This window comes from Carlito syrichta, unplaced genomic scaffold (genome assembly GCF_000164805.1).
Source record: "Carlito syrichta isolate Samal-C Ts95f unplaced genomic scaffold, Tarsius_syrichta-2.0.1 Scaffold314127, whole genome shotgun sequence".
Taxonomy (NCBI): domain Eukaryota; kingdom Metazoa; phylum Chordata; class Mammalia; order Primates; family Tarsiidae; genus Carlito; species Carlito syrichta.
In genome coordinates, this window is record NW_007258223.1 from 225831 (window position 1) to 244254 (window position 18424).

The following is an 18424-nucleotide window of genomic DNA, read 5'->3' on the forward strand; positions in this document are numbered from 1 at the left end:
TAGTAAAGGGATAAGTCAGCACCTAGTTTAAAACTAGGAGAAAGCTGCGGTAGTCATAGAAAAGTATTTCCTGAGTGAGCATATTCACCAGGTCTAACTGACCAACTGAGATCCCAGAACTCAGTTGACTTTCTCCAGGACAGCAAAGAGAAGCATCTTCCAGCTAAGTCATTATTTCCTAACTTATTTTTATAACATATGCAAATAGCTCTCTTCATACTTTCAGGAGGTTTTTATTCCTCTTGCAGCAAACTAAGATGTATGGCCTGAGGTCCTGGTAATCCTCTCCCGTCTTCCTGTGGGGATGAAGAAGACTGAGTGGCATCTATTGTGTTTTCATGTTTTTCATAGTGGACAGAGATAGTTTGTCTTTGTTGTGAATGACCTCTTAAAGATTTGCCCCAAATCTTGGCTATTATTACTGCAATATCTTCTCAAACTGCTGCACACTGTATTAGCCCAGGCCTTAAAGTTGTGGGTTTCTGGGATGTGAAAATGGAGAGTCTGCATCCTGAGACTGCTGGGTTGTCTTGGTAGATATTTGTTTGAATGAAGGTAAGAGATTGACCATTCTTTTCAGAGATATACGTGTCCCAAGCCAGGAATTTGAAAGACCCTCTAGGGGATCCCATCTTCTTGGCTACATTTCTTCATCCTTTGATGTGGGGGCTTTTGTGTCCATTCTGAACTCACAGAAACCCTATAAGCTGAGGGGACCTGTCAGATTCTGCAGTTGCAAAATTGCCAAGGGATTTGTCAGAAACCTTTACCCACATTCAGTAGGTCTGTGGGATCTTATTCTGTTTTGCTGCATTTTTATTTAGTGATGAGTATGGAATGGTTGAGTTGGAAAGCTTAAATACCCATATCACTTTATGATTGAAAATGGATTGATTTTTAGTTGGATCAGGGAAGGAAGTAATGCAATATCTAGAGCAGAGCTGAGGGACTCAAGCTCATGTCTCCTCTGTCTAGTCTTTTTCTTTCTCTTCCTGACTGATATTGGTAATGACTCCTTTCTAACCATTTAAAATTGCCGAGAGCAGAGCATTTCACCCAAACACGGGGAAGGCTTGGTCTGGAATATGCACTCCAGATGTGCTCCCTCTGGATGAGGGCAGGCAACAATTTATCGCAATAATGAAGACCAAAGGACTATCCTTAAAAAGTCATTTAGTTTTCATTTGGAAAGGTCCTCAAAACTCAAAATATGAGGGTGATAAAACAGGATGAATATCTGGGTGGGATGAGAATCACTTTCTCCTGTGTGCAAGTTAGCATCAATGTTTCCCTTCTCATTGCCTGCCCTGGGCCAGCCCAACCAGTGGGGATATCGGGACCAGCCCAACCAGTGGGGATATTGGGACCTTGCTGAGGCCCAGACTTCAATTGACCCTCTGCAGGAAAATGAAAGAGAATATCTTCTAGCCAGCCCATGGCTCCAAGTAGCATGCTATTAAATCCACTGGGTCATAGTATAGTACCCTGCTGGTATACTGTGTGGGAAGTGTGTGACTTGTATGGATTCATTTTTCCCAAATGAAACATTTTCACAGACTATATCTTAGCTATAATGAGAGGTAGTCCCCAATGGCACTACAGAAACTGGAGGCCACTCACTGATACCCAGTGAGTCATCCCTATTTTGAATGCATATTCTGCAGTTCTCCTCTGTGTTAGGAGGAAGACAAGCTTTTGCATTTTCTTGCTGCAATTGGGCTGTCTAGGATGCCTATGTCACTTTGTGAAATTCATCTGAAGGGTGAACATATTTGACTCATCTTTCTGTCCCTCAAAGATGCCCCCAGCTATCTCTGGGAAAGAAGGTATGATGAGGTGATATTAACAGAAGAATGAGTCACCGGGGCATAAAGGTTCTTAATCAAAATATGTAGTAAAACATAGTGAAATTAATTATAATATTCTTACTATGCCCCTGTAAGAAAAGCACATTGCTCTTAAAACCCTTGTGTGAGGTACATAGTGTATTTCATTAGCATCCAGCTTGTTTCAACTAGATTTAGAAGATGTGAATCAAAAGTACTATTACATGTCTCAGTAGAGTTGACAAAGCACTTTAACAAACACAGGTTCATATTTACCATTCAACAGGGTGCATACACACTCATTTTACTCCAGCATAACCTTAAGTTCAAGTGTATCAATTTAAACTACATCTGTAACTCATAAATTAGACAGATCTTGACTCCAAAAGCATCTGCAATTAGATTGCTAGAGCTACATGTGATCACACTAGAACAGAAGCTTTCAGTTGCCTCTGTAGATCAAAAGTCTGGGAAGGAGTGAGGGATTAGTTTGTGACATATCATGTAAGAAGCCTTGCATCACAATCTCCTATATCTGCAGATGGCTTTAAAATGCATCTGTTTCTGTTCATGCACTTTGTCTGTGAATTAGGTAGGACTCAGAACAAGATGAGACTTAGAGAGAGTGATTTGTCAGAGTCATGGGAGCAAGGACATCGTAAAGGCAAAACTCAAACCTTCTTTTTTCTAAGTCTTTGGTTTTCCCTAGGGCCCCAGGTTGCTTCTTGATTTTAACTTGTTGCTAGGATCAAAAAGATGAGGTCTCATGATGGTTGCAAGCTGTGGTGAACTAGCCAGCAAAGCAGTTAACTTTTATTTCTTTGTTTGTTTAGTGTTTTCCTAAAGGGTTTCAATGAGCTTTATGGCAACTTGGTCAGTGTTTTGTGAACTCTCAGAAGAGATGTAAAATTACACACTCTGTGTTCCCAGAGTCCCCAGAAACTTTTCTTCTGAGCATCTTGAAGGGTTTTGAATGTGTCTGGGAACAATTGACCCAGAATCCTCAGAATCATATCTGAAAGAATCTACTGATTGATTCTAATGATGGAATCATAATTATGGGTATGAGTGTCCTTTCAGGCCCCATTTCTCTTAACTCGTCCCTCTTGCTGCCTTTACTCACGCAGTGCCCTTGTCCTTGCCCCTTTGCACCTGCACTGTGGCAAGCAATGTACTGAACACTGGGGACAAAGAGGCGGGTAAAACAGATGCAGTCCCAACCTCCATGGGGCTGTCATTACAGGAGGGAAAAACATAAATGGTCAGGGAGCAAGATAAATTCAAAAAACTATTGCAGATTTGCTACATGACTTGAAAGGGTAAGGATGAGTTTGGAAACTGCCCTTAAGAAAGGTTGGTCAGAGAAGGAGGCATCTCTCTGGGGAAGTAGCTTTGAGCTGAAACATAAAGGGTGAGAGGAAGTAATTCATGTGGAGGATGAACAGATGCCAAGACCCTAGGAAGAGATTACATTTGTATGTGTCCTGTGCATGGCACACAGGAAGCAAGGGGCAAAGGGGAGGAAGATGAGGATTGGAAGAGGGGCAGAGTCAACTCAAGCAAGTTTGGATTTTATTCTAGGATCAATGGAAAATCCTTGAAGGGCTTTAAGCAGGAAAGTGATAGGATTAGATTTATGTTTATATTGAACTAGATAGAGGATGGGTGAATGGGTGAATGGATGGATCTATTTAGATTTATATTGAATTAGATGGATGAATGGATGGATGGAGGGAGAGATGGATAGAAAGATGAATGAATGAATTAATAGATTAGATAAACTTGAGAGATTTACTAAACATAAATGTAAATGGCTGTTGGTTTGAAAGGGCAAGAATCGAACAAAGGAGACAAGATTTATGGCTGTTATTGAGTTGATTTTGATGAACTATGAGTGCTCTATATTAGGGTAGTAATAAGTGTACATGGAGTGAAGTGGATGCATTTAAGTTTTCATCTGAAGTTGCTTATGGAAGGGCTATGGGGACATAAAAAGCATCATGATCTGATCACACTTTTGCCCACTTTGGCCAGGGATGGGTAGTGTGGAGGATGGCTGTGTGGCAGGTCAGGTTCTAACATGGCACTCATAAGACATTTTCCCATTGAGGGCCCTGGGACTCAACACTTTCTCTTTGGACTGTGCTTGGCCACCTATGAGGACATCAGATTGCTGATGTGGATGGCATAACTGCTGTAAAAGTAGTGCTCAAGCCAACATCTTCCCTAATAACCTTGTGTCTAAATTGTAGTGTCACACAAGGGCGTGTTTGGAAATTAGCATTTGAAAAGAAGCCTCCTTGCTTTCAGTTTGAGCTGACATGGTCCCTTTTCCTCTGTGGAAATGAAATTTATTAATCATAATAAAACCATCGAATTCTGAAGGTAGAGGTCACCCTGAGGAGAAAAGGAGCCTGCTCATTTGCGAGGAGTAGTTCAGTGCTGCTGTATTTTTCTTCTGCCTTGGAAGAGAATACTGCCAAATTGTTACCCTGGGTTTTCCACAAAGGTTGAAACTATGCCCAGTGTTATAGCCCAATAAGGAGTTACCATTAAAGTATGCAGTAGGAAAAGGTGGGAGCTATGTCCCCATTAAATATGTTCAGACTACCAATATGTTGTCCTCTCAAAAGAGGAAGTTGTTGCCACAGTGCAACCATTCCCTAAATTTAAAACATAATAATAATTTTCCTGAATTTGCATATTTTCACACCCATTTTGAAGGAACACCATGCCATGGCATCACTTAATATGTTTCCAAAGATTTATTTATCTTTGCAGTTTATAACCTATTTATGCAACCAGCTTTGCTAAATGAAGGTGCATTAAAAATAACCCCAATAACAGATTTTTTCCTGGACCGATGACAGATTTTATTTTCTTGTGAAGACTAGTAGAAGGTGATATATCATTTTATTTATCCCTATTAATATCTATTTTTAATTAAGTGAGTAGAGGCTCTGGTCTCAAGAGGTGTCCATGAATATATTATTTCTTCAGGAATGTTATTGTTCTTGTTTCAATACACCCTCTGGCCTGGCTCTACATCTCTATTTCCTCACAGAGAGAAAGATAAACTTTGATTAAAGGCTATTTTTGATGAGAAAGACCCACGGGTGTCCCAAGAAGTGAAAAGCAAGAAAGAGTTGACTATGTGTTTGTTTCACTGAGAGTTTCGCCTCACAAGAGAACCGTCTATTTATATCATTGTTCCTGGAAATCAGGAGAACACTGTTGAAATTCAAAATGTCCTCTAGATGATTTGAGCTTAGTGCCCTTTGAAATAGGCAAGATGGGCTTGTTAGGACATGCCCAATTCGAGCTAGGTGTAATCATTTTTTTTTCCATCTGTGGTGTAACTTGAAGTCTGAGTAAAAAGGTCCTTCAGCCAGCATCCCTCACCTTCCCAGACTCTGGTGTGAGCTACCAAGTAAGACCCATCCAATACATGTTTACCCACCAACTATGGGAAAGAAGATGGCAAGCAATATGGAGGAAATATAGGGAAAAACAGGGATACAGTACATGCAAATTGGACTATAAGACAAAGGAGGTGAGCTTAAGATTGATCGTGCAGTCAAACCATTTCATCCTTCCTTGTTCTTTCATTCTTTGTTTTTAAAAAAAGTCAAAAGCTGTTAAAAACTCACATAGACCCCATGAGTGGCTGGTGCATCAATTCCCTGGCTGCTGCAGGTGTTGCTTGCTAATGGAGTACAGCTGCCCCCTTCTCCAGAAAATTTTCCTCTGCCAAAGAGAGCTGCTTTAACTCAGTGGTCCATCACCCACCCCTCTGAAAAGCCCATAGAGAATCTTTAACTTACATGGGCCAACCTACTTGCTCCCAGGTGAAACCAATTCTGGCATGAAACTCACAGGATCAGGTGGAAGCTGTTCTTTAGCTCAGACTACATCCTTGCCTATTTTGGTTCCCTTGCTCTGATCTGCTTGTCTCTCTCCTCCCCTTGAGAGCACCAATAAATCACTTGCACAAGAATCTCTGTGTTAGGCTCTGCTTCCAGAGAACCTAATCTAAGATTGCAACTGAGATCTGATCTGTATTAAAGTAGCACCATTCAAACTATCCAAGATAATACCTGGTAGGTCAAACGAGTAAGGGGACGTGACACTGTGGAGCAAGCATGCACATTATCCTGAGAAATTCAAGGATCTGTTCTGTCCAGCTATGTGACCTTGAGCAATTTACTTACCTCTCTGATCCCTAATTTCTAATTTGTGGCAGTGTTCACTTCCAGACATTTAGTAGGCACCCAGTGCATCTAGTTTTCATCCTTCTCCAATTTTATTCTAAAGCCTGTACAGTACTGGAGGCCATGGAGGTAGAGGCAGGAGCAAGGTTGAGACAGAAAAAAATGAAAAATAAGTAAATGTAACTCAGATATATTGTTTCAGATACCTCCCTTCCGAGAACCTGGCCACAGATGAATGAGTTAAAGATTCTTGGGTGATAGGATCAAAATCAAATCAGGCTCCGACTCTTGAGTGAGAGTGAGCATGGGGGACACTTCAAAGTTGCCTCCATTCAAATACTCTTGCTCTTTCCCATTCTAAGGTGGTGGACACTAACAGCAGATTCATTTCACCCTTTCTGATCCACCCTGCCTCGCTTGATTGGTGACAGTCAAATCAGGAGAAAAAGATACTCTTCTGAGTATTAACATATCCTCCGTGGGCGCTGGGTTTCTTAAGGCCACTTTAAGTTGTTTCTTCATATGTGTGTGTGTGTGTGTGTGTGTGTGTGTGTGTGTGTGTGTGTGTGTGTGTGTGTGTGTACATATGTGTGTCTATATACATGTATATGCTAAACACATCAATATGACCAGCCAAGTTCAATGGACCAAAAAAAGAAAAAAATATGTTGTGCACAGATTAACTTTTCTCAGGTTACATGGAGAATGAAACATGTTTCTTATTCCAAGATGAATAGGACCCCTAAACACTGTCTTGGTATTTTGGATTTTATTATTGTTATCATTAAATTGCAATTGCATGTTATGGATCAATCTTTTTTTAACTTTTTATTTTAAATATGTGTGGTACAATTCAGGGTTAAGTATACAAGTGTTCACTATGCAGGTACACTTGTTGATGAGGTGTGCTTCCCACTCCCTTGGCAGTTTCCCACAACTGCCAATCCCTTTCTTATAGTATTATGATAGTTGTTCAAGGTCCACTTATGAGGGAGAACATGTGATACTCAGTTCTTTGTTTGTGATAGAACACTCAGTATTATAGCCTCTAAGTCCATCCAAGTTGCTGCGAAGTTCATAATTTTGTCCTTCTTTATGACTGAGTAATGTTCCATCATGTATATGTACCACATTTTTTTAATCCAGTCCTCTTTCAAAGGGCAGCATGGCTGGTTCCATGTTTTTGCTATTGTAAATAATGCTACGATAAACATGTGTGTGGAGGTATCTTTCTTATACAGTGATTTGAGTTCCTCTGAGTATACTCCTAGCAGGAGGATTGCAGACTCATGTGGAAGATCAATTTTTAGATCTTTTAGGAATCGAAACACTGTTTTCCACAGAGGTTGTACTAGTTTACATTTCCACTAACAGTGTAGAAGTGTTCCCTTTTCCCCACATCCTCTCCTGCAGCTGTTGTTTTTTGAGTTATTGATGATGGCCATCCTGACTGGAGTTAGGTGGTATCTTGGTGTGAGGCGGAGCATTTAATCATGTATCTGTTGGCTGCTTGTATGTCTTCTTTTGAGAAGTGTCTATTCATATCCTTTTCCCACTTTCTAATGGAGCTGTTTATGGATCAACCTTTGCCTCTGTTTTTCTTTCAGTTACGGACGAGTTTATGCTGCCGACCCCTACCACCACGCACTTGCTCCAGCCCCCACCTACGGCGTTGGTGCCATGGTGAGTACCATTCCTCCTTGTCCTCACTTCCTCCTGCCTCCCTTCCCTTCCCCCAGTGGGGACCTTAGTATGGGTTGATGGTTGACGTCCTCTCACTTTTCCTTAATTGAATTTGTCTCTTGTGCTAACAGCAGCTAAAATGCCACATTAATCCTCCCAGTAAACTTGATAAATGTCTTAATTTCTTGGCAATGTAGTGCATGTAAGTTATTATATTTCTAATTTTGCAAGTCTCACCTAGCGGAGCACTTACCTTAATGGAATAATTAGTCATTTTGATAATTAAATCCATCACTAACAGAATGCAGTGTCAATGCAGAACTTTTTTTTTCTTTTTTTTCCCTCCCTTGCTGCTCATTCACATAGCCCCAAGGTTCCAGCCCCAGCACAGACTTCAGAGGAGCTAAGCTGCACACTTCCAGGCCTCTGCTCTCAGGCAGCTGAGAATCTGACTGCCTCTCCTCCCCTATTACAATTCATGTTTAAAGTCATAGTCGCCCAGGAAAGAAAATAGAGAGAGGGACACACTTTGTGTGTGTACCTAGTACATAAGAAATTAGAAGGAATCAGCTGGGTTTGGGGGTTGTCTTTTGTTTTGGGGGGGTCTGGGTTTTTGTTTGGGTGGGTAGGGGGGTGGGTGAAAATGGGAGGTGAGGGTGGGGTGAATCTGCCTGTACTTGTTCAAACTTCTATGCACTAAAACTCTTGAGTACAGTAAGACGTGCCCATCACGTGAGAGCGTATGCAATCATTACAAAGCTTTGGCATGCGGTTTTCTGCTTGGATCAAGAATATCAGTCCTTATCCTAAAAACAAATCCCTATAGGCATTCATTTGAATCGCCAGTACTTTTAGAAAAAGGAAATAGTTAAGTGCCACCTCATAGCCATTTAAAGCCATGGCCAGACAATTCACTGGAACTTGGTCATAGAAATTCAACTGTGATTTGGAAACATATTGTTTTGTACAAGCTTAATTACATCAAGCAATTCATCTGTACAACTCCCCTCTCAAGATCAGATTCCATACAGACTGCTGAGCCAAGTCAAGTAAGAAGTAAATTTAAATTTCCATCCCAGTTTTGCATTCAGCAACTCTGCTTCAACACCTAGTCCACTTGAGGAATGTGTTGGAGAGGAGGGTTGAATTACTACATTTAGTACATCGTCTAAATTCCACCTTGAGTGTAGATTGAGCTTTTCCCCAAGGGAATGTTGTATTAATTAATCAATCCAAGAAACAATCAAACAGAAAGAGACAGTGCAAATCCTTCAGTTGTCCAGTTTGCAACAGAGTCCTTTTAGCTAAGAGGACTGGCTGATAAAATTTGGTTTTACAGGGAATTTCTTTATAAGAAGCTATTGGGGAAAGTCAGGACTGGCCCTACCTTTAGTCCTTCAAGAATAACCTGGGATGGGCAGGGGGTGCCTCCATTTTGGTTGGTTTTGAGTGTCTATTTTTCACATTAGTCTTTTTGATGATCCACATGTTGCAAAAGGAAAATGTAAAAAACACACCCCTCAAATTGCTTTGTTTCAGAATGCTTTTGCACCTTTGACTGATGCCAAGACTAGGAGCCATGCTGATGATGTGGGTCTCGTTCTTTCTTCATTGCAGGCTAGTATATACCGAGGGGGATACAACCGTTTTGCTCCATACTAAATGACAAAACCATAAAAACCTTCCAATGTGGGGAGAAAGGAAGCTTTCCGAGGCCTGAGTATTGCAATACATGCAGTAGTGCATCATTTTAGCAACTCTAAAAAAAAAAGACAAAAATAAAAAAGAGGAAAAAAATTACATTTTTTATCTTATACCTCAGATATTTTGTTCTGTGTATTTTAATATTGTGGGTCTTTAATTTCTGAAGGTTCCGTAGTTTGGTTACTGGCTGTAGGAGTTTTTGTGGTTGATCTAGAGAGATGCTAGAAATGAATAAAAACTGGTTTAGGGCCATATCCAGAGTGCTATATTATGTAAATGAATTATATATGCTGAATATTAAGCTATTGGGGTTATCAGCTGTTTGGGAAGAGTGTGACTACAGTAGTCATTTTTTTCTGCATCTGTATTATTTTATTTTGTGAAAAGGAAGGCTGGGAGGGGATGAGGGGATTGGAATTGGGATTTGGCTGAAAGAAAAAAAAAATGTAGTAACTGATGAATCTAAACGACCCACTGCACCAACAATCATTTTTCAATGATTCTAAGTTACTCATTGCCAGTTCAAGCCAAATGTTATGTTGTCAAAGGAGTGCTTCAAGTAGCACTTATGCATCTGAGTTGAATGAAGCTGTGCAAATCCACCCTTTAAACCATTCCACCCAGCAGTATTCAGCTTCTTAACCAGCTGCTAGTTATTTAGGCAAAAAACTGCTAGTTAGGCCATCAACAAGCATTCTTTTTATATTTCTTCCAGTAAAATAAATTATTGATATCATTGCTGACTTTTATATTATGGGAGGGAAAAAAACATTAATAAAAAGGTGATAAAAAAGCACTGTTTCTATTTTTTTCTTTTTTTTCCAAAAAAAGAAAGTAATAAAAACTTAAATTCTTTGTACCAGTTAAAAAAATGTATAAAATTTACATCTGTGCAGTGGAGTTGTTAAGTTCTAGAAACAGTCTATGAAGCTTTAGTTTTAGCCTAGTAGAACAACTGTTAGAGACAGACATATAATTTTTATGGAATTACATGATAATTATATTCGGATTTATAGAAGCATTTTACAAGTATTGCAATCATTGAGTAGAGATAATCATGGTATTTTCATCAGCTTGGTACTTTTTGAGACATGACTGCATTGTGTGAGCAATCTGCAATTTTTCAGTCTGTGAGAGCCTCGCCTTTCCACCCCTTCCACCTCTCCCACACACCCGAGGATGATCTCAAACCAATTATCTTTAGTTCCATCTCCAAGGCCCAGGACATTTGTCAGAAGGAAGCAAAAAAGTAGATCCACCCTCTTCCTCCTGGAAGAACAAAGTCCCTTTCCCTTTCTTGGACACAGGGCCAGACTGACACAGCCGAAAAATTGCAGTTTGTCCGTACTTCTTCTGTTTGAACTCGAATTTCCATGTTGTCCTGTTTACAAGTTAACCTGAGTTGGGGTATCTGTCACGGGTCTTCCTGTTTTTGTATTTAAATAAAAATGAAAAAACAAACCGCAGCAAGCTGTCCCTGAGTAGTTTTGCTGCCATAGTTAAATCCTCATGTGTACAGTGCAGGCCCTAGGGCACGCACTTTAGTAAGTTATCAACTCACCGCTGTGAACCTGCCAATCTGCTGTAACAACTCTGCTTTAAAACAAAACCAGACAAAACTTAAAAAAAAAAAAAAACCAGTGTTTGTGATCCAGCTTTCTCTTGTCATCCTATGTGCATGCCGTAAGATCAGTTGGATATTAAACCATCAATAAAGTTTCACAAGATTTGAAAACAAAGTTTCTGTAGCTTCGATATCTAAGACAGATTATAGTTATCTCTAAAAGAGAAAAGGGGGGGAACTGTTTAGCAGCCAAACGCATATTCAAAAAATGTTCTTTTCACCAGAAGTATTTGGGTGGATGAGGAGAGGGGCTAGGGTGTGTTTTATAGTATCACTAAGACATTCTCATTCCCCCACCTGGAAAACAATGTGTGACAATGGGTGCCTGATCGATATTCTTAAAGGAATTGAATAATTAAAATGCTATGGCATCCTACTCCAGAGGGGAGAAAGAGAGTAGGAACAAGGGGCCTAGGGAGAATAATTAGATTTCTTCCAATTGCCTCAGATTTCAAAATCCAGAATTTGTATTGTTTGGAATCACAAACCTGGAATTCTTACTGTGTTGGTTAAAGTAAAATTCATTTGCAGTTTTGATTTTCATCAATGAGCTGTATTTCCCCATGACTGTATGTAGTTTTAATAAAAATCATTTAGAGCAAGTGGGTGCCATCTGATGTTGCAGAATCTTTTTGTCCAGGCACTCCTCCAAGATGCCAATAAGTCATTTTAAAATGTATGTCAGAGATGTAAACAAACATTTTGAATTTTTTAAACAGTATTTATTTGGAATGTTTTCATTTATCTAAATAACTATTGCTATTATGAATTATGGAAAAAAGATTAATATTATGTGTGGCATATAGTGACTTCTTAACACACACATCACGCAATCTGCAAACCCAGAAAATGTGTATATCTGTCTTTAGAAATTAGTGTTTATATCACTTACAGTGGTTTGTGAATAAAGAAAACTGGTTTGTAATATCAAAAAATAAAAGCTTAGTCTGAAAAGGTACATGTGAGTTGGTGTTCTGAGTCCTTTTGCTTCTGTGAGTTTCCTCATCCACACCTGTGACTGCACTTATGTCCACCAGGGGGTGTGGGGTGGGTGCGGCCCAAAGAGCCTTAGGCTGCCCCTGCACCAGTGGACCAGCTACCTCCTACAGGTGGCCCGGTTTTCTGGTTCAAAGAGCTTTCCTTCCTTAATCATCTTTCCGAAAAAGTCAGTGAAACTCACCCAGATGTTTAAGAAAGCTTAGCTATATCCCAGCATGGAAAAGTGCATTTTTAATACAAAACAACAAGTAGTGCATTTCAAATGAATATATGTTCAAGTTATTAACACAAATTTTGGGGAGATCTTTGATGAGGAAAATAATAATAGGTGCTAGAGATCACATTCATTGAGTGTGTATTTGGAACTAAGAATCCCGGGTCCTTGGTTTATTTCATTTAGTAATTTAAGAATCTTATCAGGGTTGAACTATCTACCCCACTTAGTGACTTAAGAATATCTGAATCCTATCTTGTTTAATTATCGCAGTGCTCCTATCCAATTGTTAACACACACAAAAGTTAGAAAATTCTTGGTCCTGGAAGCAGATATTCTGGGTTTATACCCTGATTCTGTCATGGGGTAAGTGAAACCAAGCCCGGTGCCTCAGTCTTCACATCCGTACTACAGGACAACCATTGCACCTACCTCTTAATATTGTTATTTGCAGAACAAGTAAACAATCTATGTGAAGGACTTGCAGCAGTACTTCATAGCTTGTAAGCTGTTATTATTCACAGGGGAAGCCACTGAGGCACCAAATAGGTTACTTTCTCTAAGGTCACTCAGCCAGCAAATGACAAGGGTAGGATTCTAAAACGTGCACCTTTAACCAACAGGGAATGTTTTCACATTGCCAGTGAGAACTGTAGACATGAGAGGTTTAACCCCGAGTACAGGTTTTCATTCTCCAATCCTCTTTTCACACTGCAGGTTGTCTTAATAGCATAAATAATACCATTTCACATATATTAAATCCCCCCTTCTCTGTAAATTCCTTATATATAGTACTATGCAGGTTACAATCAGCTTTTGTTGCCCTGTGTCAATTGGTTTAAGAACCAATTGGTCTTTAAAGGTACTATCACTCTTATTTTATAAAGGAAGAAAATAATGACACACTAGGTCATATGATCTGCCCAGTGCAATGTCCAGCAAGTGGTGAAAGCAGACACCACATGAAGCTCTGTCTGACCCTGAAGTCTGTGCCCTCTTCCAATAATTCTGCTCCATGATTGATAATGATAGTGATGGCATTGGTAATGGTGGTGGTGATGTTGAACTTCGTCATCTAGTGCTTTCCTTACAAAATAGGGACAGCTACATTAATTGACACAAAGTCACAAGCTTTATGATCCCAGGTGGCAGGGGAGGGGAGAATTCACTGGGGGTGGATCATTGTTTCCTAAAATATTGGCTAATAACTGAGCCCCTTCCCCACTAAAAATACTACATATAAGTGTAGATGACAAAAACAGTGGTCTGCATTAGAATCTCTAAAGGCAGGTTCTTATCTAAAATAGAAATAAGCATATACATTTCATGCAAAATGTAAGGAAAATTATAATGATGACAAAAGCAAACAGATTTTTTTTCAACTGTTCAACCAATGGCTGCAAACGCTATCATCCTACTCCTGTCCTCCCCCTGGAGTGTGGGCAGAGGTGAGAAAAGAAGTCCAAAGGAAACCCATATGGAATGCATATGCTCTGTTCATAAGTAGAGGCTGTTATTTATTTTTCTGTGGACAATGCCTCAGAGGTAGCCATGGCCTCCCCTCATCTATAATGTATTTCTTAAGACAATATTTTAATTAAACAGTAAAATCTTCTTCAAATAAAAAATAAAATAAAATATTACAGCTACCATTCAACTAGCTTGGGACACTATTCCATCCCAATTTCCCACTCAACACCCTGACAACATTTATCATCGATGATGTCATCTGAAGCCTATTTCTACTTCCTGGGAAGTAGTTATTTTTGAAGTGTGCACAGTTCTAGCGAGCACATCACTCTCCCATGCATGCACATACATGTGAACACACAAGCAAAAGCACTTTACTACCGTGACAGTATCCCTCCAACATAGACTCCACAGACTTCCTCTCCTAGAGCCTGGTGAGCTTCTTGAAAATGATTCCTGGATTCCTCTGTTTTAGGCACTCCCAAGGTTAAGCACCACGATCCTATGGGAGGTACCATTTTCCAGTGAACTCTGTGACTGTGTTCATGCTTGATTCTTTCTGCAGACTAACACTTACAGTGCCAGGAGAGCTGACAAATGTGCGTGTGCATGCATGTGCTTCATATGAGTGGGCTCTGTGCACATATTCACAAACACAGAACATGTACTTACATGTCCTGATTGAGAGATCAAAGCTTATTCTCAACCTTTCTCATGAAAATCTGTGATTACTTTTTCACCAATAAAGTCAAGGACTAAGACTGAAAATCATAGTCTCATAAGGGAAGTCAAAAACTGTTATTTTTGTTGGAAAACTTCAAAGCTTGTTTTTTGTTTTTTTTTAAGGTGAGTGTCTTGTTTTGTTTTTTAGTTCATACTGTGTGTGTGTGGGTGTGTGTGTAGAAGGGTGACTCCCTAAAAACAGAATTTTATACATATATAATACATATATTATATATATAGGTAGATAGATATAGTCTATATATAGTACAGGCTTCCTCCACTAGGTAAGTGTTCTAGGGACCCATCGGCATCAGTGTACCAGCTAGTGTCAGTGTGAGAGGCTGCATTCAGCTTCAGTGATATATATATATTCTTTCAACACATTTGCCCATTTCATGATGGGTGATTTACAAGTGCACCTGCCCACACCTAGCTGCATGTTCAATGGTTTTTTACCCAAAACAGTATAACCCTTATGCCCCACCTCCCTATTTATCTGGTCTCACACCAAGTGACTTTTTTTGTGTTGTTTTCCCAATGAAAAAAAGTCCTTAAAGGAAAACGTTTTGTGGAAGAGGTAAAACAAAGAACGACGGAAGCACTAAAAGGCATAAAAAGTAACGAGTTCAAAAACTGTTGAGCAGTGGAAAAAGCATCTCAACAGGTATATTGCATCAGAGAGTACTTTAAAGGTGACTGAAGTTTAAACATGTAAGAATAAATACAGTTTTTTTCCCAATAAATTCGTTTTGGGGGTTCCCCCTTGTATACAAATATATATTATATATCTGAGAGATTTGTATATAAATTCACATGTACAATATTCTCTGAAGGGTCTGAAATTCTCATTGTGCAGTTGCTCAGGATTTAACCTGATGTTTGACATTGGACTGAGGACCAGTTTATCTCAGCACACACATCAGAGACCTTCAACTCATGGGTAGACAAGACTTCTCATTTGCAGTTTGACGGGAGGTAGACTTGGGGCTGGATACAAACAGTGGGCTCTTTGAGACTTTTGAGGAGTCTCTTGTGAGAACCCAGTCTTACCTATCACTCTCTGGGAAGAATAGGGGGGCCCCAAAGCTGAATTCCTGTGACCTGGACAGTGAAGACTGATCACAGATATCTGGCCTAAAAAAGGGAATTTACCAACTATCTCAAAGGGGAAATATTTTCTAGGTAGCAAGGGGATATTGTCGTGAAAACTTGGAGCATTCTTTTAAAAGTAATAGTGTTATGTTTCAATAGAAACAAATCTTTCAGCTTTTGTTGAGAACAAACCAATAATGATGATAATAGGTAACATTGTTTAAATGCGTTGCCAGGCACTCTATGAAACACATTCACTTAATCTATGTATTTTCATAAATGTCTACAATCTATCTGTAGGAGGCATTTAGAACAGCTCCTAACCTCTGTATTTCAGTTTCCTCATCTATGAAATGGGAATAATAATAGTACCTAACTTAGGGCTTTTGTGATAATGAGATGTATTAAAGCAGACAAAACTCTTAGTCTGGCATATAGCCAAAGTAGTCTACCCATTTTTTAATTTTCAATGATAAATCATTTTTATATGTATCTATATAATGTACATGAATTCATATATATTTTATGCATTCAAATAATAGTTTAAATCAAATAATATACACATACACACAATGTTTCTACATAGAGCTCTATGCAATTGTATACATCTAAGGTAAATCTCTTTCTATGCACACGTGGATACCAACTGCTTTTTAATATATAATGTTTGTTTTTATGCATTCATCTAACTACAGTATATTCATTATCAGACCATAAATACATATGCTAATTTATATAGAGCATTTAGATGGACACTGATAAAATAAGCAATCAGCAAATAGGACTTATTTCTATTACTGTCATCATTATTATCATCTCACTGAATCCTCACAAAGTGGCAAGGTAGGTCTTTTTATTGCCCAGTCTACCCATAAGGAATCAGAAGCTTAAACAGGGCTGTGAACATGTCTAGGGCTTAGGGATATGAAGGGTGGGACTGAGTTGTGGGTATCAACTGTCTGACTCCAAAGTTGTTGCTGCTACCTAATGAACAACACCTAACATATCTTCTGGCATTTCATCTTCATAGCAGTTCAGGTAAGCAATCCACCCCAAGTCACAAAGCTTATAAGCCTTGGGGCCAGGAGCCATCTCAGTATTTTCCCCCATACTGCATACTGCCCTCAGAGGTCCAGCTTTGCTGACTGTCTTGTGAACCCTTGTTTAGATGGTGGGGTATCAGAAGGGCCCCAAAGTCCACCTTTGAGAATACAGACACCCCCTGCCCCACCACAATTATTCCTCATGAAACCGAGCAGGTGCTTGTGACTTTGACATCCAAGCTCCCTGACTGAAATAGACAGATGGCGTGTTGCCTGAACGAAGCAAAGAGTCAGCGAGCATAAGAGAATTCCCCAGGCTCTAAAAAAGAAGAAAAAATAATGGCTGCAGGTAGAAAATAGAAGAGCAGAGACCCAAGAAGTAGGGTAATGGTGGTGCTGTGGGCAGGTGAAGGCTGCAAACGCGCAGAATGCAAATTGGCAGCTCATCAGCATGCAGACTCCAGCAAACCTTGAAAGGAAAGCTAAGGTCCCTCAGCCTCCTCCCCCACCCCGAAAATACCTGCCTTGAAGCAGACAGCAATAAAACTACAGGCCAGAAAATGAAGCCCTCGTGCTCACATCTGGAAAGTCAAACTTTCTGCAAACCACACCAGGAAGTTGTCTAGAAATGAAAACCAGGTCAGAGGCACAGCACACAGCTCAACTTTTATCTCCCCCAAACACTCCTAGGCTGGAGAGCAGCACAGAAATTCATTACTGTAAGTAGGATTTCAGCAGTCGCGGAACTGCTCTCAGCTGGATGGGGGTTGTCAGGATCACTGGCTTGTTGCTGCTTTTTCCTTTTTTACTTTCCTAAATTGCATGACTAGATGATGTATTGTTCTTTCTACTATTCCCCTTTTTTCAAAGATATGTTCTTCTCTCACCCCAAAGGACTCCTCTCTCTCTCTCTCTCTCTCTCTCTCTCTCTCTCTGTGTGTGTGTGTGTGTGTGTGTGTGTGTGTGTGTGTGTGTGTGTGTGAGAGAGAGAGAGAGACAGAGAGAGAGAGAGAGAGAGAGAGAGATGCCTTATGAGAAAAGGACGTAAGAAGTGGGGAAACCATAAAACTTTCAGTGTTAGTTGGTTAGTTGCAACATGTAAAAAATGCAAAATTGTTTATGCCCTTCATGATGGAGAAAAACATGAAATTCTTTTTGAAATCATTTTTCCATTACTTAGCAACAAAAAAATGACTCATCTAGGCTGATAGAAAGACAATAGATATTTGTTATTTCCATTAAGCCATCAAAGATTTAGACATACAAAAAAAAAAGGAACTGAAAAACAGTCAGCAAATGTAGTGTTTAGAGGTCTTTTTTCCTCTTTTTTGAAAAAAAAAAATCTAGATAAACCTGAGTTTGGGTCTTGTCACTGCTAACCTCCATCTTCTTCATGGCTGTGTGATCTTAGGCAGTGTTGCCTCTCTGGGGCTCATTTTTTAGATGGGTGAAATGCCTCATGGGTTTTGGTGAAAATTCAATAAGATTGCACAGCACTGAGGATTTTGGTTCTTGAAAAGTCACTTACCCTCCACTTTGGGAAAAATATCAAACCCTGTGTTAAAAAGTGAGACACTGAATTTTATAACTTCAGGAGAGAGTCCCAAGTGAGGTTGAATTTGAAAAACCAGGAAGGCTGCTCACCTATTAAAACTGTTCTCGAACATTTTAATGGTGCTTTGGAATCCCTGTGTACGCCACTGGCAGCCACCCAGAAGACCTGCATGTCATTGTGCGGAGTTTGCATATCTGCAGTGTACAGCCACCAATGCGTATAAACACTGAGAGCCACTCTGCCCCAGGTATAAATCTAGCCACATGAAGCTCCCACATCC

The 18424-nt window shown here is 39.7% G+C and overlaps 1 protein-coding gene across 1 annotated transcript in view; it reads left to right on the top strand.

Annotated features, from left to right (window-relative positions):
• RBFOX1 (RNA binding protein, fox-1 homolog 1) overlaps positions 1-12006 on the top strand; it is a 201241-nt gene extending 189235 nt beyond the window's left edge. Inside the window, exons 13-14 of the mRNA XM_021719102.1 lie at positions 7645-7720; positions 9338-12006. Coding sequence (XP_021574777.1) covers positions 7645-7720; positions 9338-9386 — 125 coding nt within the window. The 3' untranslated portion in view covers positions 9387-12006. The remainder of the gene's footprint in view (positions 1-7644; positions 7721-9337) is intronic.
• Positions 12007-18424: the final 6418 nt, after the last annotated feature.